General features: G+C 43.2%; 1 protein-coding gene across 1 annotated transcript; it reads left to right on the top strand.

Annotated features, from left to right (window-relative positions):
• The first annotated feature begins 3,529 nt into the window (after positions 1 to 3,529).
• Positions 3,530 to 18,002, top strand: serinc1 (serine incorporator 1). The gene is made up of 10 exons (XM_031285607.2): positions 3,530 to 3,715; positions 4,407 to 4,568; positions 6,971 to 7,164; positions 7,441 to 7,520; positions 8,145 to 8,282; positions 10,213 to 10,382; positions 12,734 to 12,824; positions 13,637 to 13,778; positions 13,897 to 14,121; positions 15,939 to 18,002. Exons 1-10 carry the CDS (start codon positions 3,677 to 3,679, stop codon positions 16,075 to 16,077), a joined length of 1,380 nt encoding a protein of 459 aa, XP_031141467.1. The 5' UTR covers positions 3,530 to 3,676; the 3' UTR covers positions 16,078 to 18,002.
• Positions 18,003 to 23,998: the final 5,996 nt, after the last annotated feature.

The raw sequence follows: 23,998 nt of genomic DNA, 5'->3' as shown, positions 1-23,998 counted from the left end.
CATAACCACTTTATTAACTATTTAAACTATTAACTATTTAAACTAGCTTCAACACCCCTTAACTATTTATTCTAACAGCTCAAGATCATTAGACTGTTATATAAAACATTTCTTCATGCCTCTCTGAATGGATATGCACTGGAGTGTCCTACAGGTGTACTTATTAGTGGTGTGGAATTATCATTTGTATAGGCTTACTGTTATGATATGTGCATTATGGAAGCCCAGGGACAACAGCTGGATTTCAATTAGCATTGGAAATTTGGTTGCTTTGGTGTCTCCCCTTAAAGCTTTAGTGCGTAACTTTTTAATATTAATGAACGTCTGTTACATTCAAGCCATTGCCAAATGTTGCTGCTGTGTCGCACACACACAGAACGACGAAGGTGTGTTGATTTTGATTCTCGGTATGTGTTGCCACAGCCAGAAGACATATTTTGTTTCTAAAGAAGCTGGAGACAGCAAAAAAACCCACCGCTGGCTAAACTATTTAAAAATGGCAGGTTTGTTCAGGACACCCCCGTCTGTTGCTAGCGATGATGACGCAGTGATTAGTGACGATTCTCTCCGACCAATCAGCAGTCTGCAGGTTTTCACGTCACCTGTTAGTATCGCCTCAGCTCGCTCTGAACCTTGACAGAGGTGATACTAAAAAAAGTACCTGTTGGCAGGTACCAGGTACAAAAAAGGTGAGTAGAGTCGAGGCGAGTCGAGCAGGTACCAAGATTGAGTCGTCCGGCGATTTTCGCGCACAGAAACTCAAGTGAAGATAATGACCTCTTCTGAAGAGTCCATCATGTTTTTTTTTAATCCTCCGTGTCCTCCTTGGCTACTAGCAGCTGCGTGGAGGAGGGGTGGGGGTGCGTGCGCTATCACGGAAGGCTTGCATCATGTGGACGCGCCGACAGTTTTGTTGTCATTACTTAGAATTCCTCATGGGGGAGACAGAAACTACGCACTATAGCTTTAAGTCTAAATAGCATGCCGTAACTGTTTATTTATCGACCATACAGAACCAAACTCAATTTATGAAATATTTATTTATGTAACAAAAGCAAATACACCAAACAATAATTATGAACTAAATAGTAAATCTAATGTATGTACATTATTACATGGCTAAGCTAACCTGGGCTCGTACCACAAAGCTAACACAGCTACAAAAGGCTAACCTAGCTCGTAACACTGTTGCGTTTAATGTGAGAATGAGACTAAAGGAGGCCCTCCGCCTCTGCTTCCTGAATCAGAATCAATTCCCTGAATGAATCGCATCTGCAATGGCTGGATTAAATCAGATCAACAACACCACACCCCCCTCGTGTCAGTCTGGCCCTGCCCATCAGCTAACCACGCCCACTTCTCTAAAGACATTAGACTGATATCAGAACAAGATGTTATGATTATTAAAGGAACCCCACCATTTGTTGAAATAGGGTTATTCACCGTCTCCTCTATATTTATATAGGTGGGCAAACGCATTTTTGTCTCAGTGCATGCATTGTCTTAGTCCTGTAGAGCCACCGCTAGCTTAGCTTAGCATAGTGAATGGAATCCTTTGTTGCCGGTTAGCATGTCGTGAGTAAAAGTGAGCCAACAACAAACTTAAAACAATCTAATTACTTATTGTGGCCTGCGTGTTCACAATGAGTACAAATAGCAATGCAGATTAAGACTAGAAGATTTCCTAGGCAGATATTGATTTGGGACTACATTGGGGCAAAGCACAGCCGAAGCACTGCCACTTGGGCACAGAGATATCACGCAGCAACTCTGTGTGAGTACAGTTCTAATAAGGGTCGATCTATCCCGTAAAATAACCATGCGTCATGTTTACAATAATCACTTACTCTGTGGACAGCTGTTTTTATTGGGTCAATTCGGCGTTTTTCCCAGTTGACTTTATCGCACCGAAACAAAAAGTCGAGGACTGCAGGATGGATCAACACCGAGAAATCCTCGGTAGCTGTGACACAACTGCGGGCATGCTCATCTTGATCTGACACGTTGAGCCTGGTCATCAATGGCAGTACCTTGTCCCATTCGCCACAGCACAGACACTCTATTTCAGTCGGCATAGGTTGGGATATTCCCCCACACTCACATCACCAGTTCGTGTCGGCTCTCATTCTCACGTCCTGTTGAGCGATCGCAACCTCTTCCTCCTGCCGTTCTATTTCCAAAGCACGCAGCTCCTCTTCTGAAAACTCTGGTTCGTAGAGGTATGGTTCTGGATCTTAACTGTCTGAGACAGGGGTCACCAACACGGTGCCCGCGGGCACCAGATAGCCCCCAAGGACCACATGAGTAGCCCTCAGGCCTGTTCTAAAAATGAAAATTGAATATTGATATTATCTGTTTCCCACCTTGTTGTCATTGTTGATAATTATTGATAATAGGAAATGATTAACGTGATCAGTGTCTTCACATAGATGACTATCATTAATCATTAATAATCATATATAACTAAAGGCAAACTGAGCAAATTTGTTATTTCAGAAGAGTGTATCAAACTGGTAGCCCTTCGTATGACTCAGTACCCATGAAGTAGCTCTCAGTTTCAAAAAGGTTGGTGACCCCTGGTCTGAGAAGTCATCCTCTTCGTCTCTCACAAAATCCGCCATGTTCATCGCCATTCACTGTCTACAGTAGGAAAAATAGCCAGCTAATATTCACGCCATGTTGACGGAAGTTGGGGGTTTTCAGGTGCTGCGTGATATCTCTGCGCCCAAGTGGCAGTGCTTCGCCTGTGCTTCCACCCAATGTAGTCCCAAACCAATATCTGCCTAGGAAATCTTCTAGTCTTAATCTGCATTGCTATTTGTACTCGTGAATATGCAGGCCACAAGAAGTAATTAGGTTTCGTTTTTGTTGTTGTTGGCTCACTTTGACTCACGACATGCTAACTGGCAACAAAGGATTACATTCACTATGCTAAGCTAAGCTAGCGGCGGCGCTGCCGGACTAAGACAATGCATGCACTGAGACAAAAATGCGTCTGCCCACCTACATAAATATAGAGGAGACGGTGAATAACCCTATTTCAACAAACTTCCTTTTGTTCCTTTAAGTCTCTCAATATTTAAGTGTTATGTCATCTTTTTTGGTCTTGTCAGTAAATGTATTTTCCAATATATTGACTCTGAATTTTCCTTTTCCTTTTTCCTATGAAAATATGTTGTTTGGCTTTTATTTCTTCCTCTGTTACCAAAGTGAATGAACACTATCAATTTGACATCATTACTCGCATTTATAAATCTAAATTTTCCAATCATAAACCACCCTTTTTTAATTTTTGGAAATGAAATCAAACTTTACGTTACGTTAATCCTATATTCTAAAAACAAGAAAACTATTAAAACTGAATCTATGTACCCTATCCTATATAATATTTTTATGAACTGATGATATATGTCTATGTACTCACTTTTTTCTGTTGTATGTTTTTATATGTTTTTATTGGATAAAAATACCGAAGACTGTTTAGAATGGTAAACATCATTGAGACTGAGAGTGCTGCAGTCGTCCTATAGGGGGCAGCAGAAACGTTAAGTGCATGTAAACCACCTTCCACTTTGTTTCAGAAGAAGAAGAGAAGGGGAGCGAAGCGCATCATCCATCTTCGGGGAAAACACCAGCTATCTAACGAGAGACTAGAGAAGAACAAACATCGGCCATCATGGGAGCCGTGCTGGGATTGTGCTCCATGGCGAGCTGGGTAAGTGACAACAAGTGTCTTGTTATCACTGGATATGTTATTATCTCCGCTTATTAGCTGCTTCGACTTCACAAGCGCTGTCAGTGTCATGACTGCGCAATAACACGCACGGCAGGCCGCTGAATAATTCACTGCGGCGGACGTTAATAAACGCAATGTAACGTTAGCTAGTTAGCATTCACTTAACGTTACTGTTCGTCTATAATGCTGCTGAGACAAAGGTTCTAGTTCATAACGTGGGTGGGTTATGGCTCCGGTAGTTCCGGAGGCTAACTGACATGGCGTCTGCCTTTGTTTGGAAACCAGCTAGCTAACGTTAACGTCAACCAGCCAGCAAACGTTAACCTTAACCCTACCGTTAAATAAGCGCCAACATGCCGAACCGTCTGTTGTTGCTTAATGAAACGTGTGAATTAATGTAAAGTCGCAGCGTGTCGACGTGTATTTGGTGGTTTGCTGTTTGTGAAAATTGTAAACACGCAGCTGTCGATGATGTCAACAGAGCAAGGTGACGTTAACACCAGCTGTTGCAACACTGCAGCATGTAAACAGGTCAGGTGTCCGCTGCGGTCAGCATCACGAGGAGCTATTGCGACATGCGGAGGCACCTTACACCGGCCTATCCGTCTTCCTGTACGTCTGTGTGGTTATTAGAGGAAAGGAATAAATTCTAATACTGATTTGTGTGCAGATCCCATGCCTGTGCGGCAGCGCCCCCTGCCTGCTGTGTCGATGCTGCCCCAGCGGAAACAACTCCACTGTGACTCGCCTCATCTACGCCTTCTTCCTGCTGCTGGGAGTGGGTGTTGCCTGTATTATGTTGATGCCCGGCATGGAGGGGCATCTTAAGAAGGTATGTGTGGTTCCTCAAATAAACACCCCCAAAAACAAACAACTGTGGGTTATAAAAAAAAATTAGCGTCTTTGGTTAAAGTGCTCATATTATGCTTATTTTCAGGTTCATAATTGTATTTAGAGGTTATATCAGAATAAGTTTACATGGTTTAATTTTCAAAAAACACCATATTGTTGTTGTACTGCACATTGCTGCAGCTCCTCTTTTCACCCTGTGTGTTGAGCTCTCTGTTTTAGCTACAGAGTGAGACATCTCACTTCTGTTCCATCTTTGTTGGGAGTCGCAGATGCTCAGTAGCTAGGTAAGGACTACTAGCCAGTCAGAAGCAGAGTATGAGGGCGTGCCCTGATAGTAGCTAGGTAAGGACTACTAGCCAGTCAGAAGCAGAGTATGAGGGCGTGCCCTGACAGTAGCTAGGTAAGGACTACTAGCCAGTCAGAAGCAGAGTATAAGGGCGTGCCCTGACAGTAGCTAGGTAAGGACTACTAGCCAGTCAGAAGCAGAGTATGAGGGCGTGCCCTGACAGTAGCTAGGTAAGGACTACTAGCTAGTCAGAAGCAGAGTATGAGGGCGTGCCCTGACAGTAGCTAGGTAAGGACTACTAGCCAGTCAGAAGCAGAGTAAAAGGGCGTGCCCTGACAGTAGCTAGGTAAGGACTACTAGCTAGTCAGAAGCAGAGTATGAGGGCGTGCCCTGACAGTAGCTAGGTAAGGACTACTAGCCAGTCAGAAGCAGAGTATGAGGGCGTGCCCTGACAGTAGCTAGGTAAGGACTACTAGCCAGTCAGAAGCAGAGTATGAGGGCGTGCCATGCTAGCAGCTAGGCGAGCATTATAACGTGTTACAAAGTATTGCACGTTCATCACAGAAGTAAAGGCTGGACTACAATAGAGCTGTTTGGAGCAGTTTGTGAACAGTGTTTTCTGTTGGAGATGGTAAGTCCCTTTGGGGTGGACTTTGGGCTTTTTCACTTTGTAAACCTATAAGGTGCACAAAAAAGATATATAACACAATAAAGCAGAGGGAAAAAGCCAAACAGCATAATATGAGCACTTTAATGTATTCAATTATTAACAGCGACTAACCGATTATTCATTGAAATCCGTAGTACATTACAATGGAGACGATATCCAGTTGATTTTATTTGTGTATTAACTTGTACTAGCTCCCCAGTAAAACCTTGCAGAGACTAAGCTGACTAATACAACAATAAATCACAGCTGCTTCTGGTGGTATTTGGTCCAAAGCCACCTCAGTGATTTCTAAACATAATTTACAATCGCTTGTTGCACGTTTAATGAGCCTCCATAGTGTTTATTGATATTTATTTTAGTTTGCACAATCTTATACCATTTCCTTATACCAAATAAAAGTTAAAGTTTAAAGTTTGAGCTACTGTAATGTTGACAATTATAATTCCCTAATTATTACTCTAATAGTATGTGTCCACATAGGCGGTTTTTTAATGGCAGGGATCGACCCCGCTTTCCAGCATTGGACGCTTGGTGGGCTTGGCACTAGCAGTTATCAGTTCCTCTTCAATGTCCACTGACGAGGAAAGAAAACAGGCTACACCCTCCTCCAACCGCGATGGCTGCACCTGATTGGCTTCACTTGTCTGCTCCCGGATTTCAAAACAGACCATAATGGCGGCTCGTTTGGAATCGTTCTCTTATTTTACGGAAATAGTTCACCAAAATGTGTTTCTGAAAACATTTTAAGCGAGAAATAGGCTATGCAGTTGCAGAATCTGTCAATATTAGTCAGTTTAAAAGATTTTTGTGATTTTTTTATTTTTATTTTTTTTTCCGACCTGGGCGCCCCTGATTTGCATAAAGTAGCATGGACCTCAACTTTATGCAAATGAGGAGCGGGCAAGTCGACGCACCGCTTCTCGAAAGTTGCTGAACCGCTACCAGAACGCATTGCCCGGCTGCTTACGTAGACAGCGAATGGGAAGCGTGGAAATTGCGCTCGCCAGTGGACACGTACCGTAAGACTTGTGATTAATCTCCACAGTCGGAGTGCTGTTGTAGCTACGGTGAGGTTTGGTAGTTGTGGTGGCATTATGTATAAAAACAATCGATGTGATGCAGTGTTGTGTGCAGATGTTTTATATTTACATTTGTGAATCTGTTTATTTAAAAAGTCGAATGTTTCGTGGTGCATTCCAGACTGATCGATGAGACACCGCCTCTCACTTTGGGTTTTAGTGACGTGAAGGATTGAACTCTTTTCTTTGGTCTTTCTGTCTGATCCTGAAGACCTGGAGAAGACTCCCTGAAAGGGAACAGAGTTTAACGGCAGAGCAGCTCTCTTAGTGTGTGTTGGACACTCTGATCTAAAGTGAGATGGCTTCCTGGCGCAGCATGATAGCTTCTGTCCTGTGTGCTGCTGTAGATTCCCGGATTCTGTGAAGGCGGGATGGGCTCGTCTATTCCTGGCGTGGAGGGTCACGTGAACTGCGACGTTCTGGTTGGCTACAAGGCTGTGTACCGCGTTTGCTTCGGCATGGCCATGTTCTTCCTGCTGTTCTCTCTGCTCATGATCAAAGTCAAGAGCAGCCAGGACCCCCGAGCTGCGCTGCACAACGGGTGAGTCAGCATCCGTCCATCCGTCCATCCATCCATCCATCCATCCATCCATCCATCCATCCATCCATTAACTGACACTCACACGTTAATGGACTTATCACCTGCATTATAGAGACAGATGAAATGTAGCAAAGAGAACATGTTTGGCATTTTTGCCTGACTTGAATGATTAATCCATATTAAAAATTGTTGGCGATTACTTTGAATCTGTGCAAGAATTGAATTCTGCAGTTTTTTTTGCCAGCAACTGATGTAGGAACTCTCTCTCTCTTTCAGGTTTTGGTTCTTTAAGTTTGCTGCAGCTGCTGCCATAACAATTGGATCATTTTTCATCACAGAAGGTCCTTTCACTACTGGTAACTGTCCATCATTGTCTTTTTCCTCTCAAATGAAATGCAATGTAGTAGGTATAGACCGATTATCGGCCGTTTTGTTTTTTGGCATATCGGTTCCAAATATTGGCTATCGGTCTCATTAACTACTAATAATTGGCATCGGCCTTTAAAAATCGTATCTGTCGATCCCTGCAATGTAGATTGCAAGTGTTTGTACCTCTGTGACAGTAGATCAAGACTGTGGATACCGGGGATTAACCTGCATATGACATCACAACTGAATTAAAATGAACGTGTTGAAGAAAATGTTTTTATTTATGTCTGAACCCATATATCTCTAAAATGTCATGAACAAAAAAAAAAAAGAGCCTTGGGTTCTGACACATTGAATATTAACCTGATGGGTTCTCAAAGGGTTTAATTCTCCTTAAAAGGAGGCTAACTTTAAGAAGCATTCAGTCCATTAGTTTGGAGATACATGGTCTTTACTGGATATTGTTATGTTTTTTTGTATTCCTGTCCTGGCAACCAAGAGTAAGCTTTTTACACACGCAGAACAGGTTTAGAATCCAATTCAGTTTGCGGTGGTTTTAGATTGCGGCTGTATTAGAATCTGCAGATGCTGTGACGGTGTCTCTTCCACAGTGTGGTTCTACGTCGGCATGGCTGGAGCCTTCTGCTTCATCCTCATCCAGCTGGTCCTACTCATTGACTTTGCTCATTCCTGGAATGAGTCCTGGGTGGAGAAGATGGAGGAGGGCAACTCTCGCTGCTGGTACGCAGGTATGGTGACGGTGTTTGCTATGAGGCTAAACGTCTGGATTAAAAAACTTGATCAATAACAACCTTAAAAAAAAGCTTAGTGTTTTTTACAGCTTGTCAGCTGTGTTTTGGCTCTTTTATGTGACCGTGATGGATATAAACTGCTCATGGAGACTAGGGGTGCGTGATATATCGACTCAATATCGGTATCAATCAAAGCGATATCACGTTACGCAATATTATATCGAAAGTGTCGCGATAAGTATGAAATTTTGTGGAGCGTCCGTTGGCTGTGTGGCTTAGTTGTGTTTGATTTAGAGCCCGCTTGAAATGCTATAATGATCATTTCATTGGCCAGTTACTGTGCTACTTGCACATGTTAGTGCACGTCAGCACACGGGGCCACTACGTGCCAAACCCTATGGAGCGTACCACGTGTGCATATTTCGACAGAGTGACAGTAAGTGAAGAAATGGAGACAACGGAACGAATCAGAGAAGAGAAAGAAAAGTTGTGTCCTGTTCTCTTTATTTATATATTTTATACTGTCCAACCAGTAGAACATGTCCTGTTCTGTAGACATGGTCCTTATTTATTTATTTATTTATTTATTTATTTATTTATTTATTCATGTTGGACCAGTCCAATATGACAGTCAGTTGAAATAAACCTTGTGTTGTATTTGTTATTAATTAAAAATATCGAAATTAATATCGATATCGCAATATCACATTTTGTCAATATCGTGCAACCCTAATGGCGACAACAAAGAGCCTAAAGTAGAAAAATGGAAATCAGCAAAATGAGTCGGTATTTTTTAAAGGTTCCATATTATAAAAAGTGAGATTTCCATGTCTTTTTTTTTTATTATAAAGTGGGTCGAGGTGCTAATATAAATACTGTGAAAAAAGGTTGGGTACCGAAACCCGGTGCTCATACGGCACCGGTGCCTAAATGACCGGTATCTACTTGACCGAATAGCAATCTTTCAGTGCCACTTAAATGTCTGCGCTGCCCTCTGATGCTCCAAAACGGACGTTAGAGGCAACAGAAATATTGCTGCATGTGACTAGGGCTAGATAACATTTAATACACACTGGACAGCAGGTAACAATAGCCTACCACTAGCTAGCAGCTGGATTAAACACGCTTAAAATGCTGACAGCTAACGTTAAACGGTGTAAAGTGTGACTGTATTTCACTGTAGAGGATTCCAACAGCGGGATGTTAAACAGTCTGCAGCTGCCGTTGTCGAAAAAAAAACAACACAGACGGTGCGTTCACTTGAAACTGGTAGGCTTAAGCCTCGTGGTGCATTCAGAGTTTTTGCAAACTACCCTTTTCCCATCTAGTTGTTTTTGTCGTTTAACAGCAATTTACTGGTAATATGTTCTTGTTATTGTTATTACATAAAAGATAAAACATTTAATTTTGACCAAATGACCTTAGCAATAAACAAGTTTTTCTGTAATGTCGCCGACTGTCGTTTTGTGCCCTTTTATTTTTTAAATTTAAAATCGGTTTAGGCACCGGCACTGTTTTTAAAAGTAACGCAGAGAATGAAAGAGCGCGGACGTGGGAAACCTGGAAACGCTGACCAATCAGAGCAGACTGGGCTTTTTGTTCGGGAGGGGGGGCTTAAATAGACAAACGCTAAAATGGAGTATTTCAGACAGCGGGTGAATACAGGTGTAGTCAGAAAAATGTGTCTTTTGAACACTAAAGCATGTAAAAATGTTCTAGTAGAAACACAAAATACATGTATTAATCTGAACATGAACGTAATATGGGACCTTTAAGACATTATTTATTGTTGTGAGGAAAAAAAACTTTTCCATTTAAGCCAATGATAAAAAGAATAAAGACGGTGATCTAATCAGATTGTGTCGTAGCTCCCAGGTGAAGAGCTTCCTGTTTGATCATGTTGACCTGTTATTTTGTGTGTTCACAGCTCTGCTGTCGGTCACCACAATCAACTACGTGTTGTCTCTGGTGTCTCTGGTCATGTTCTACGTCTACTACACCCACTCTGACGGCTGCACCGAAAACAAGGTGTTCATCAGCATTAACATGCTCCTCTGCGTCGCCGCCTCGGTCCTGTCCATCCTGCCTCAGATCCAGGTTCGCACCGCCTCTCTTCTACGTTCATGTCTGCGACTGAAGACGGGAAAATAAGATTTGTCATGCTTTTACCCAGAGGATTTTCAGTTCGTGCATGTTTATGGTCTGTACTCAACACAACCCCAAGACACTTTTACATGTTCACTTTTGGTAACACTTTACTTGAAGGTATCTACATAAGAGTGACATGACACTGTCATGAACACATGACACAGTCATGACACATGCAGGGTTCACATGTTTTGAAAAAACCTGGAAAAGTTATGGAATTTGAAAAATGCAAATTCCAGGCCTGGAAAGGTTTTGGAAACATAGAAAGACCCAGAAAGTTTTGGAAAAGTCAGTTTTTTAACACAGCATAATCATATGTAATTAATAAATGTATTTCACGTCGTCCAAACCTCAATGTTCTATTCGGGGCGCGATATTACGAATCCCACTATGAACAACATAAATTGTCATTCATTTTTATGACTTATTTATAATGTTTATGACACGTTCATGACAGTGTCATGTCACTCTTATGTAGATACCTTCAAGTGAAGTGTAACCTCACTTTTTATATCTCTGGAAAGATCAGAGGCTGTAGAGTGGTACTTTCTGTGGTTCAGTTGTAGGTAGGGATGCAACGATTCTAGATTTTGTTGGTAAGATTCTGAAGAATAATCGCGGTTTCGCGATTATTATGCATTCATAATTTCACTGCTAATGTATGAAATCACATGAACACTCAAGATTTTAATGTTATTTATTGCTGCCTTTTTGAAAACGATAATATGATCAATCATCAACCAACATCTGAAAAGATTAGAGACTAGAGGTGAATCACACCACAAACAAAGACAGAGATGCGCAGCATGTTGCCAAGGAATACATAAATGTGATGGAGAGATCTCTTTATGTCTCACAGGGGATGAAGAGGAGTAAGTAAGTAACGTTAAGTGGTAACGTCCGGACATGATTGAGCTGTTGCGGAGTATTGACTCGTACGAACGTAAACGTCGGCTTCTGACTCATTACATTAAACAGGCTAAGTTTAGCTAACTGGTAACGTTAACAAGCTAACAAACCGCTGTGTTTGTTAGCTTGTTAACAAACAAGTTGCTAGCAAAGTCGCTAGCAAGCTTACCAACTTGGGTTGTATTCCCCGTTGCAGCTGTTGTGAGGTCGGGGCCTGGCTCTGCTCTGAGTTTTCCTGCCGTTTGCTAACTTTATGTAATGTAAAAAAAATTGCAGCAGTAAGTTATCCCACCACGGGGAGCCGTTGAACATCACTCTGACAGTCAATACTCGCAGTGATTTCATGTGTGTATCGCGTATATGCACGTTTATGTTGTCAAGGAGGTTTAATAAGAACTGCTACACATAACGTACAGTCAGTTAACACTTGGTGTAGCGGAGCTTTTACGAATAATTAACCCTGACATTTTAAAGCGTGGTCAATAGTGAAATCAGTTACCCGCTGCATCCCTAGTTGTAGGGCTGGGTATCCTTCAAAAATATCCGATACCGGTAGCAATACCAATACCGTGACTTTGATACCGGTTCCTAAACTTTTTTTTTCAATACCAATTTTATAAAACAAAAAGAAATTACAACATTATACACATTACGGCACTAATCTTTTTAATTTTATTTTTCAGCTCCTACTACTTGGGTAGCCTGCCTATGTTCCCACAGCCCTATGTTCCCACATTTCTAAGATTTTTCTCAAAATTAGGCCCTATGTTCCCACATTTCCTTTTTCATAATGTGTGGGACCATTGGGCTGTGGGAACATGGGGCTCACCCCACTACTGAGCCCCGTCTCTGTGTGTAACGTAAAGTTTCTCCTGCGTTTCTCTACAGCGTGTAACGTTAGACAGCCAATCACAGACTTTATTAGATCTTGGTAGAAGCATGCTGCGTGCTCATTGGCTCACTGGCGCTGATGAGATTTACTCCTTAGGTATTGAAATTTGGTATTGAATGACGAGGCATTTTTTTCGATACTCGATACCTTAAAAGCAATTCGGTCAGTGCCTAAAAAGTAATGAATTAGGTACCCAGCCCTATTCATCTGGCAATGTGATGCTTGTTCATATATATTTTTATAATAAAGAAATGATGTGCAGTATTGCAGTAGCAAGACTGACAGAAAACAAACACATGATGATGATAACCATGAAGAAGCATGTAGAATGAATCACAGAGAGGTGAGAGACATGGATGAAACGGAGCGACTAACATCATTTTAGACTGTGCTGATATACAGATGGCTGTTAGCAGGAAGCAGCTGAGTGATTTTTGGTTGTCAGAGTCTGTCTTTGGATTGATTTTTCCTGCTGATCCCTGCTGTTCTCTGTGTGAAGGAGTCCCAGCCCAGGTCTGGCCTGCTGCAGTCCTCCCTGGTTACCCTGTACACCATGTACCTGACCTGGTCGGCCATGACCAACGAGCCTGGTAGGATAGCGTCCATACTATATACTGTATATAGAGCTTTTATATACTACATCAGCGTATTGTAAGTACCTGTGCTGCCTCACCTGGCTCTGTTACTGTGAGCTCTTGAGGTTTTTTGGGGGGAATCGGGTTCCTCTCATACCCTACCTGGGTCACACAAACTGTGTTTCTCTTATATATTATGTTTAAAAAGTCGTATCACTGCAAAAAGCTGACAATAAGCAGCAGCTGAGTGAACAATAAGTGTTAAATATTATTTCTATTACTTCTAGTCATAGTTCCACTATCTTAATTGTTACTATAACTGCCACTGTTCATCAGTCCAACTGCTATAATAATTATGAATCATATATATTTTTTTCTATACCTATATCAGTGTCTGTGTCCAAACTGGCAGTGACGCTCACAAAGAGCCTAGCTCTGTCCGAGGTTTCTGCCTAAAAGGAAGTTTTTCCTCGCCACTGTCGCACCAAACGCTTGCTTGTGGGAAATTGTTGGGTCTTTTTGTAAATTATAGAGCGTGGTCTAGACCTACTCTCTCTGTAAAGTGTCTATGATTTGATACTATTAATAAAATTGAACTGAAAAATTGAATAACTGGAAAAATAGGATCCAAATAACAAAAGAGCACACGGCAGCTGATGATGATACGTCACGATGACGTGATATTACTGTTGTGATGCTCATAAGCACCTATTTCTCTCTGAGCTCCCGTGACAGGTAGCAGATAAATTAAAAAGCTGCGGTGAGAGCCGGCAGCAACCCATCTACGACCTACTGTAGCATGAATTGACAATCTTCTCTCGTTCCAGACAGGAAATGTAACCCGAGCCTTCTGGGGATTATCGGGCTGAACAGCACCAGTCCTGTGGGTCAGGACCATGTGGTTCAGTGGTGGGATGCCCAGGGGATTGTGGGATTGATCCTCTTCCTCATGTGTGTCCTCTACTCCAGGTGAGGAAGTCCTCTTTTTTTTTAAATGTTTTTTTCCGGTTGATATACGTCTGTCTCCTTGTACTGTTGCTTGAGAAGACAGCTGACGGCACCGCTGTTCTCTCTGCCTGTCCGTCAGTATTCGTAATTCGTCCAACGCCCAGGTGAACAAGCTGACTCTGACCAGCGACGAGTCGGCTCTGATCGAGGACGGGCCTCAGAGCGACAACTTTGAGGAGGGCGGCGGCGTCAGCAGAGCTGTGGACAACGAGAAGGACGGCGTCACCTACTCCTACTCTTTCTTCCACTTCATGCTGTTCCTGGCATCGCTCTACATCATGATGACGCTCACCAACTGGTACAGGTAGGCTTCACAGTAATGGCTCTTTCACAGCACCTACCAGGGTCAGTTAGGCTAGGGTTGTCTGATCAGGGTTCAACCCTCCTTTTTGGAAATTCAAACCAAGGCAGTCTACGTATATATCCCTGGTCACTGACAATTCAGAGATCACCTTGGTCAACGCAGGAGCAATGCATAACAATTACCTTAAACCGTTGATGCCGCTGTCGCTGCTACGTCACCCGAATCGTTGGTCTGATTGGTTGAAGGACTATCCAATTGCGTACAGACTAATGTTCAATCTTAAAAGATTGAGCTTGGTGTGGTGATAGCCAGACTAGTATTTAGAGCTTGTACCAGAAAAACACTATTTTTGATGTACTGCACATTGCTGCAGCTCCTCTTTTCACCCTGTGTGTTGAGCTCTCTGTTTTAGCTACAGAGTGAGACATCACACTTCTGTTCCGTCTTTGTTGGGAGTCGCACATGCTCAGTAGCTAGGTAAGGACTACTAGCCAGTCAGAAGCAGAATATGAGGGCGTGCCCTGACAGTACCTAGGTAGGGACTACTAGCCAGTCAGAAGCAGAGTATGAGGGCGTGCCACACTAGCAGCTAGGCGAGCATTATAACGTGTGTTCCAAAGTGACTTGTATAATCGGCGGGGCGGGCACTGCTGGCAGTCGGACTCAAATAACCCATCTGATTGGTGGAGAGCTAACCCGGAAACGGGGATCGGAGTGAGCGTGACTAGAGTCTCTCAAAATCTGACGAAAATCTTTTAAACTGACCTTTGTCGATCTGAAATGAAAACAGATTCAGCAACTGCACGGCCTATTTCTCGCTTAAAATGTTTTCAGAAACACGTTTCGGTGAACTATTTCTGAACAAGCCGCCATGACAGTCTGGCTGTGAATTTCCAGAGAAACCAGACCCACGTGACGCGTTCGTCCAGTCAGCTGCCGGTTTTCATTTTTTTTGGGCGACAATACAGATTAGCGCCGCCTGCTGTTATGGAGACGTATTACGTCTCGCGCACATGCAGAACGTACACTCAAGTCGGCGTTGCTTCGGTGCGTTCCAAGGCAATTTTTTGACCAACTCGGGGAGACCGATCACTCCGACGGCCTTTCCTCCTGACAGTCGGCTGTGGGGTTGGTGTGTCAGGGCCTTAACACAGTGGTTCCCAAACTTTTTCATGTGACACTAATTAGAGCACGACTGTCCCCCATTTGAATAGACTTCAAATCTGATATTATTGTTGCTTTTTAGATGTTTTATTACATTACATTAAGCGCATAAAACCCATGACTAAAATAGTCATACATGCTGTCATTGTGTTCCTTATGAATGGAATTATATTGAAAATATTATTTTTTTTAACTAATTCCCCTTTTTGCTGGAGACCCCTTGAAACGTGGTCAGCCCAATGTTCCCACAGCCCAGTGGTCCCACATTTCTAGGACATTTTCAAAATTAGGTCTTGTGTTCCTACATTTCTCTTCAAGGGTTAGGGTTAGGGGGGGTAAGGGGTTAGGCGAACATAAGGCCTAATTTTGAAAAAAATCTCGGAAATGTGGGAACTTAGGGCTGTGGGAACATAGGCATGCATCTCTTGAAACACCCTCAAGGACCCCTGGGGGACCCCAATGGAACCACTGGTTTAACACACATTTTTGACAGTAATGCTTTGCTCAGGCTTTTTTTTTTTTTTTTTGCTCATGCTCTATTTATTCTTTCAAACTAAAATGTATGTACCTATGTGTAGGTATCTGATCTCTTTTTTTTTTAAACCCAGACTGATATCAGAAGAGTATAAACCTGTTCCTCTTGTCGTCCGCAGCCCCGACTCCAACTACGAAGCCATGACCAGCAAGTGGCCGTCGGTGTGGGTGAAGATCTCCTCCAGCTGGATCTGCATCGCCCTCTACGTGTGGACGCTGGTGGCTCCGCTGGTCCTGGTCAACCGGGACTTTGACTGAATCCCGCCGTCCCACTGCTCGCACACACACACACACACACACACACACACACCCACCCATGCTCCGCTTCACCTGTGTTTTTGTTTCAGCAAAGTCAGTAGAACAGTAGGTAGCTAACCCTGCGTGGGTTCCAGCTGGACAGGGGCTGCGCTCACACTGGCTCTTTCAGGACTCTCTCTCTCTCGTTTTTGGCGGCTGTGGCTCGTCTCTGTAGTCCGTCACAGCTTCTTCACTGCGAGGCTGATGACGGAGAGTCCTGTCCCAGCTCTGACTGCAGCCCGGGCTCCTCTGGTGTCATGTCATTGTGAACCCTGAGCAGCCTGTTGTCGTGGTTTCCCCCATGTGGTTTGCCATTGTAAATGTATCCTGTGTATTTCCTAGTGGCTGAATTTTAGGGCGCTTTCACACCTATAGTTTGGTAGACTCGCGATTCGGGCCTTGAAGGTGCAACATTGTTGCGTTTTTCATTTGTTAACCTTCCTGTTGTCCTCGGGTCAAATTTGACCCATTTTCAAAAAGTTTCTATACCAAATTTTCAAAAAGAAATGACGTGGATGGCTCCCTACAACGCTCTTGGCAAGTTTTATTCAAGTTTTTATTCACGACCAAAAAAAATAATTTAAATTTTGACCCAGAAAAACAAAAAGTTGCGTGGTCGACGGGAGGACAACACAAGTGTCAAACGCACCAAAACGCTGTCACGCGGTCGAGACGGCCGTTTGTTCATTGGACAGAATATCGGAATCTCGCCGAAACTAGCCGACACTTCCCGCTCTCAGAAATAATGGAGCAACACCATTTATAACGTCTCAGGTTTTCTGTTTGCGCTTCAGGGTTTATCGTATTTTAAAAGAAGGCGAACAGTGTGAGCAGCTGACCGACGGCGAGTGAAGGAGGAGAGATGATGATGATGTCACACAGACGACCAGGGATGTGTGCTCAGAACAGCTTATGGATCTGAAAGTTATCAACCCCTAAAATCATATACATACATATACATAATCATATACAAGTCCGAAAATTGTACGCAAGGTTGAAACTGCACGCTAGTGACTGCTCGGTTTTAGTTCACTCATTTGGGTCGGATCGCGTTCTCACCTAAGTGAACCGAACTCTAGTTCACACGGAAGCGGACCCGAGACCCCCGTTTTTTAAGCGGACCAGAGTTTTTGTTTGATCGGCACCGGAGTTGGGATGAGCGTTTCACACACACACACCCACCCCCCCCCCCCCCAGACCACACAGACTATCAGACCGAAACGCTCCAGGGGTCGGTTTAAACAGACCAAACGAGGCAGGTGTGAAAGCGCCCTTAGTTTACCTTCTATAAAGACAGAGCTGCATGCTTTTGCGTTTTTTAAAACCTGATGTGACATTAACAGTAGCTGTACCTGAAGCTTTTATTAGGCCGACGATGGCTTTGATGGGTGTGCTGACTGCAGTATTACATGTGGAAATGCCGTTGCGTAGAAATGAACTGCTTAGATTGTGCTGCTGCCGTTTGATAAGCAGGACTCCCAGGCTGTGGCACTGAGACGAGAGCGGCTCACCGTAGTCCACTGAAGTGTACCATCACCAGGCATGAGCAGTGCTGTGCGTGTGTGTGTTATTCTAGTCATCCTGTGTTAAAGCTCTACCAGCTGTGTGTCCTCTGCAGCTTGCACATACACAACAAAGGCATTCCTGTTTTTGTTGTTTCTTGATTTGCGTTGAATTGTTTTGACTTTAAATGTAAAATTTGAAATGGATCGTTTGAAAGACTTGTAGATAAGTTATTTGGTAGTGTTTAGCATGTACTGTAGTTCCTCACACATACATTGGTAAGATTGTCTCACCTGTGCTTTTTATCCTAACATGATTGTGTTTTTTTCTCTTGACATGTAAAAGTATATTGTAACTCGTTTAATAAAACTGATTGAAAAGAAGCCAGGTGTGTTTTTTGGTCCTTGCCTCTGTGGAGCTGTGAGGCCTGCAGTGCCTCCGTGGGACAGACACACACAGACCAGCGACAGCACGGACAAAAAGATGGTGCCGATTAGAAATACTGAGCTGTGAAGGTTGTCCTTCGACCAGTCGTCTCAGCTGATATCATGAACCTCATCAATTCAATTCACAGCAGGCGTTATCTCAGGACGCTTTACAGATAGTGGCAGTAGCTCAGTCCGTAGGGAGTTGGGAGGGTCGCTGGTTCAAGTCCCTGTAAGGACCGAAGTATGGAGTGTGGACTGGTGGCTGGAGGGATGCCAGTTCACTTCCTGGGCACCGCCAAGGTGCTCTTAAGCAAGGCACTGAACCCCCCACCCCCAACCGCTCAGGGCGTCTGTTCAGCAGTCACAGCCCACTCGCTCTGACATCTCTCCATTAGGGGTGGGTCTAGAGGGGGGGGCCGGGGTGGCAACTGCCCCCCCTCCCCCCTGAAGTATGATTGCGCCCCCATTGGTTTAGAGTACTGTCACTTTGCTGCCTGTTCTGCCAATCGCTGCCTTTCCATTTGGTAAATGGATATAGACTTTAAACTAGGGATGCACCGAATCCAGGGTTCGGATTCCGCCAAATATTGGGCTTTTTGACAGCATTCGGTTTCTGCCGAACCTTAGAATTTTTTTCCACTGAACCCTACGCTTGCGCTATGCGCGCTACGCTGGTCGACGTAATGATGGCGCCGTTGATTACGGGAAGGTGTTTACGTAGGTGGAGCGTTCAATGCAGTAGGCTGTGAGAAAGTGAAAATGGAAACTCGTGAGCAGAAAAAGTGTAGTTTGGCAGTACTTTCAGTCAAAAGAAGGCCATTCAAGTCCAGCTACATGTTCAATTTGCAATGCTAATTTGTCTCGTGGTGGCGGGTACCCTAAACAATACACAACATCACCGCTGTTACAACATTTGGTATGAAACATCTGAAAGAATACGAGTTGTATTGAGCCCCCCTGGTCCCACTTTGTCAAAAAAATTAATTATAACTATCTTGTGGCCTCAAGATACTATCTCGCCGAACACCGGCATTAAGCCGGCCGGCGGGGGCCCTCCGATGGCGGGTCACGTTTGCAAATCGGTCAGTGGAAAGTGTTGGAGAACCGCAGCTGCGTTACGGTAAAAGCTGTCAAAAGTGTCCGGCCGTGGTCTCCAGAGGTCGGTCTCATTGCCCCGAGACTCCTCGGTGCAGTTCTCTGGAGGCCTATGTTTTCAAAAACTGGGTTTCCGAAATCGTGCAGAAGGTGGCTGGGAGAGTGAGCCGGGCTTCTTACCCATTTAAAGTTTGAGAATAGGTTGAGATCGTTTCGGCCCCAAGACCTCTAATCATTCGCTTTACCAGATAAAACTGCGAGACTGAGCGCCAGCTATCCTGAGGGAAACTTCGGAGGGAACCAGCTAGGGGGAAGTGTCAGACCTCTGCCCGCTTATGGTGCACCTTCCCTGGGGTAAATCGAAGGGTGCTTCGGTGGGATTTTCTTCCAAGTTTTTGGACCGGAGAAGGGTAGAGGGAAGCGGCAGACCTCTGCCCGCTTATGGTGCACCTTCCCTGGGGTAAATCGAAGGGTGCTTCGGTGGGATTTTCTTCCAAGTTTTTGGACCGGAGAAGGGTAGAGGGAAGCGGCAGACCTCTGCCCGCTTATGGTGCACCTTCCCTGGGGTAAATTGAAGGGTGCTTCGGTGGGATTTTCTTCCAAGTTTTTGGACCGGGGAAGGTCCTCCCTGAGCTCGCCTTAGGACACCTGCGTTACCGTTTGACAGGTGTACCGCCCCAGTCAAACTCCCCACCTGCCACTGTCCCCGGAGCGGGTCGCGCCCGGCGGGGCCGGGCGCTTGACACCAGAAGAAATCTTGTAGGCTGCATATCCATAGTCCTTTATAATTCTTCTTCATATTTTATAGCCTTTATTTATACTTTTTACATACATATACGTATATACTTGTTTATTTACCAACTTCTATTATTATTTATATTCCTTTAAATGTCTTGACGTGCACATCAACTGTGACACAAGAATTGTCCCCCGGGTTATCAATAGCATCAATAAAGATCAATAAAGTATTTCTGATTCTGATTTTAAGTTAGCCTATAGTGGAGTGTGCAGACTGGTTCATTAATTATTGAAGTGTTTCACATTTTTGGGGAGAAAAGCTGCTCCATTGTGCATTCTCCTTTTATATACACTTATCTTGAGGCCACGAGATAGTTATAATTATTTTTTTTGACAAAGTGGGACCAGGGGGGCTCCGTAGAGTTGTGCATGAAGGAATCTACAGACAGCAGCCAAAATGCAGCAACTTCAGGTACGGCAAAGGAAGGACAGTCACAGCTAAAAACCAGACGTTAACCAGACGACCATTACCAGCTTTGCTAGCCCTACACCGAACAAACAGTGGTTATCAGATAACCCACGAGCCAAAGCCATTCATTGAGATAGAGTAAACACTGGCCTTGTCAAAATAGTTTTTCCCACTTGTCTTCCTGGCATAATGTTGCCTATTCTTTTTTTTTTTTTTACAGTTAAAATAAAATGAAAAATGCACTGCTGTGGACGTTGTTTACTTCATGAATGTGTTTACTGTGTTAAAGGACTGAGGATGGGAGGAGGATTTGGTATTCGGTTTCGGATTCGGGTTCGGCAGAATCTTAACCAGTGGATTCGGTATTCGGCCGAACCCCAAAAATCTGGATTCGGTGCATCCCTACTTTAAACACGCATTATATGGCAACTGTGCACTTTGTTGAAATTTTTGGGCCAGTTTAGAAGTAGAACCATATTGAACTCACTGTAGAGCACTTGTTGCTGTAAGAAATCAATTGTGTATTGCACTTTATTTCTGTTCAGTTTCCTATTATCTGAGAACTGTGTACAGCAAGGTTTTCTTTGTTGAAGTTTGAGGCCAGTTTATTGTAATATTGGATTATTACTGCATCAGTTTGACTTTGATGAGTGTATGAGTGAGGTTTTAAGCTTAAAATATACACACTTGTTGCTGGGATCAGTTCATCGATGCATTGGCTCTGCGCATGCTTTTAGATTACAGCAGAGATGTGGACTTGAGACTTGGACTAGAGTCGACCCGAGTCACCGTTTTGATGACAAAAAAAGAAATGATTGAGACCTGACTTGGACTTGTGCATTTATGACTCGAAACTTGACTTGAGGCATGACTCGGGTGACTTGATTCATAAGTTTGAATGTTACATATATAAAATAATGTAATGTCACGTTTCTGTCTTAACTATAAAGTATGCTATGCAGCGGCAGCAGCGCAAACTAGATCAATATCAATAATGATAATACAGATCATATTCATTCACTTTTAGTAGTAGTTATACAAACTAGCCATACCTTGTATTTTCCCTTTATAAAGACCGGATATTACAGGTAATAATATTCATATCGTGAGCCCCTAGTGAGAGTAAGAACTGACATTTATAAACACACACACACACACACACACACACTACCAGCCTATATGCAAATAGAAATGACATACGTGTTTATTTTCATATAGAGCGGGGAGGTGATATCCGATCACCTCTGGTCACTCAGGACGCATTTTACTGCCAAGTGAAAAGGGGGCCTATAACTATTTAGGTAACACTTTACTTGAAGGTATCTACATAAGAGCGACATGACACTGTCATGAACACATGACACAGTCATGACACATGATCCCTAACTCTAACTCGAACCATAACTTGTCATAACAAAAACAGAATGACACTAAAAGAAGCCATAAACATGTATGACTTGTTTATGTTCATGACACATTCATGACAGTGTCATGTCACTCTTATGTAGATACCTTCAAGTGTAACCACTATTTATTCGGTTTACTTATATTTATTGTTTATGTGTCTTGTACCCCCCCCCCATCTCTTGCTGCTGCAGCAGTGTGAATTTCCCCATTGTGGGATTAATAAAGGATTTTGAATCTTGAGTGCTTTATCTTGGTGTAAAAAAAGAAAAAAAGAAAGAAGTGAAACTTGATTTGGGACTTGACGCTAGGGTTGGGCATCGTTTGGATTTTAACAATTCTGATTCCAATTGCGATTCTTCCTTTCGATGGTTCTTATCAATTCTCGATTCCAATTCTTTGAGGGGTGGAGAGCAAACGGGGCACATGCCTATTTTCACAAATAAGAGGAACGTTTTATTTTGATTCAATGGTGGTTTGCAGTTTTACAGCTTTTTCCAACGTAAAATAAAGCCAGACTAGAGCGCTGCTTACTGTGCTCCAAGGCTGCAACACAACAAGCGCCTGGACCTAGGGCTGGGCGATATGGAGAAAATCAAATATCACGATATTTTTGACCAAATACCTCGATATCGATACCGCAACGATATTGTAGTGTTGACTATTGGTGCTTTCACAAAATATTTACACGAGATTTTTGATAAATAATCATCAGTAATGTGGATATAATGACTAAGTGGGTAAAGGCAAATAATAGAACAGTTACAACAGTCTGGTAAGTTCAGAAAAGTACATCACTTTACTGTAATGCAGCCTTTAAAACCAGGAAAAGACAACACTTATGTCATATTACAATATCCAAAATCTAAGACAATATCTAGTCTTGAATCACGATATTGATATAATATCAATATATTGCCCAGCTCTACCTGGACACTTCGGAAACCAAAACTTACACATATTAAATTGGGAAGCGATGATCAGATTTGAAACCAAATCCTCCAAACGATTCCAATAAAGAAACGATTCCACTGGAATCGTAATTTTTGAAACAATTCCAAGTAGGAATCGGTTCTCGATGCCCAATCCTACTTGACGCCCCACAAAAAAGAACTTGAGACTTGGACCAAATGACTTGGGACTTGAGCACAGACGACTTGGTCACAACACTGGATTGTAACATGGCAAGAAGCAACCAAAGCTCCAAATGAACGACCCGTGTACACAGTAGCATTTTCTTTATTGTAACTGCAAGGCTGCAACAACGAGACAGCTGGTGGGACGTGGGGCGGGTCAGAGAAGTGACCACGACCCAGTGGGGCTCTACCAGAAGAAATGAGGAAAGGGATGCAGGCACTTCTATATCAGCGAGGACAGAGCACAACATGAACATACTAAAAGGCTACTCAACACCACCACAGTGACATCATCATGTACAGCTGTTCACGGAGCTCACACGCCTTCTCTCAGCTCTCTGTTTTCTAAACTGTGAACAGTGTTAACTCACTGAACAGAAATCTCGGAGTTGTGTGAAGTTAAGGAACAACTGTAGCAAAATCAAAGAGTTCCTTTAAAAGAAATAATGAAATAATGTTTTGACCCTTTTATTCTGGACAGCTGGGACAACAGGTTACAGTTACTGTTCTAGACTGTTGATAAAGGTGATTCAAACTGACAATATAGGATGACTTTGCTAACATCAAGTTGACCCAAATATTATCCTCGTGGTGTCTTTGTTGGACGGCAGCATCACCTGCTGGACACCCATTCTCTCACACACACGCACCTGAACTACATATCTCGGAAATGTTGATAGGTTTAGCATTCCAGTAAGTAAGCCCCGGCTGAACACAACACTACCTGAAGAGTCTTAGCTTTGTGGACATAAATGTAAAAATGTATGTAAAAAAAACAACCTCAAAACAGAATAAATACATTTTCAGAAGTACATACAAAGTTCAGTGTGTTCATACAGGCTGGTCACGAGGACCGTGTGGGATCAGATGGGATGCTTGAAGATACTGAAGAGAAGAGGAGACCAAGTGAAGATGCGCTGAAGGAGAAGCCGAGCCCTCGTGTCCTGTGCTTACACTCGCCACAGTTTGTGCACATCATGTCATTGTGACCTTTGAAAGCATTATGTTGAAGAAAAACACATTAAAGTCGTGGAAATAAAGTACTCCTATCACAAAGAAATGGGTTTCCATTTCAGACACGTGGCAGTCAACTGTCTCCGTTTTCACTC

This window comes from Sander lucioperca, chromosome 19 (genome assembly GCF_008315115.2).
Source record: "Sander lucioperca isolate FBNREF2018 chromosome 19, SLUC_FBN_1.2, whole genome shotgun sequence".
NCBI classification, from domain to species: Eukaryota; Metazoa; Chordata; class Actinopteri; order Perciformes; family Percidae; genus Sander; species Sander lucioperca.
The sequence above is the reverse complement of the archived record's forward strand: the minus strand, read 5'-3'. Positions and strand labels throughout refer to the sequence as shown.

Excerpts from the sequence above, each read along its gene's own strand:
- serinc1 (XM_031285607.2), top strand. The coding sequence starts at position 3,677 with ATGGGAGCCGTGCTGGGATTGTGCTCCATGGCGAGCTGG. Across the intron at positions 4,569-6,970 it reads TGGAGGGGCATCTTAAGAAG|ATTCCCGGATTCTGTGAAGG; the intron begins GTATGTGTGGTT and ends GTGCTGCTGTAG. Across the intron at positions 13,779-13,896 it reads ATGTGTGTCCTCTACTCCAG|TATTCGTAATTCGTCCAACG; the intron begins GTGAGGAAGTCC and ends CCTGTCCGTCAG.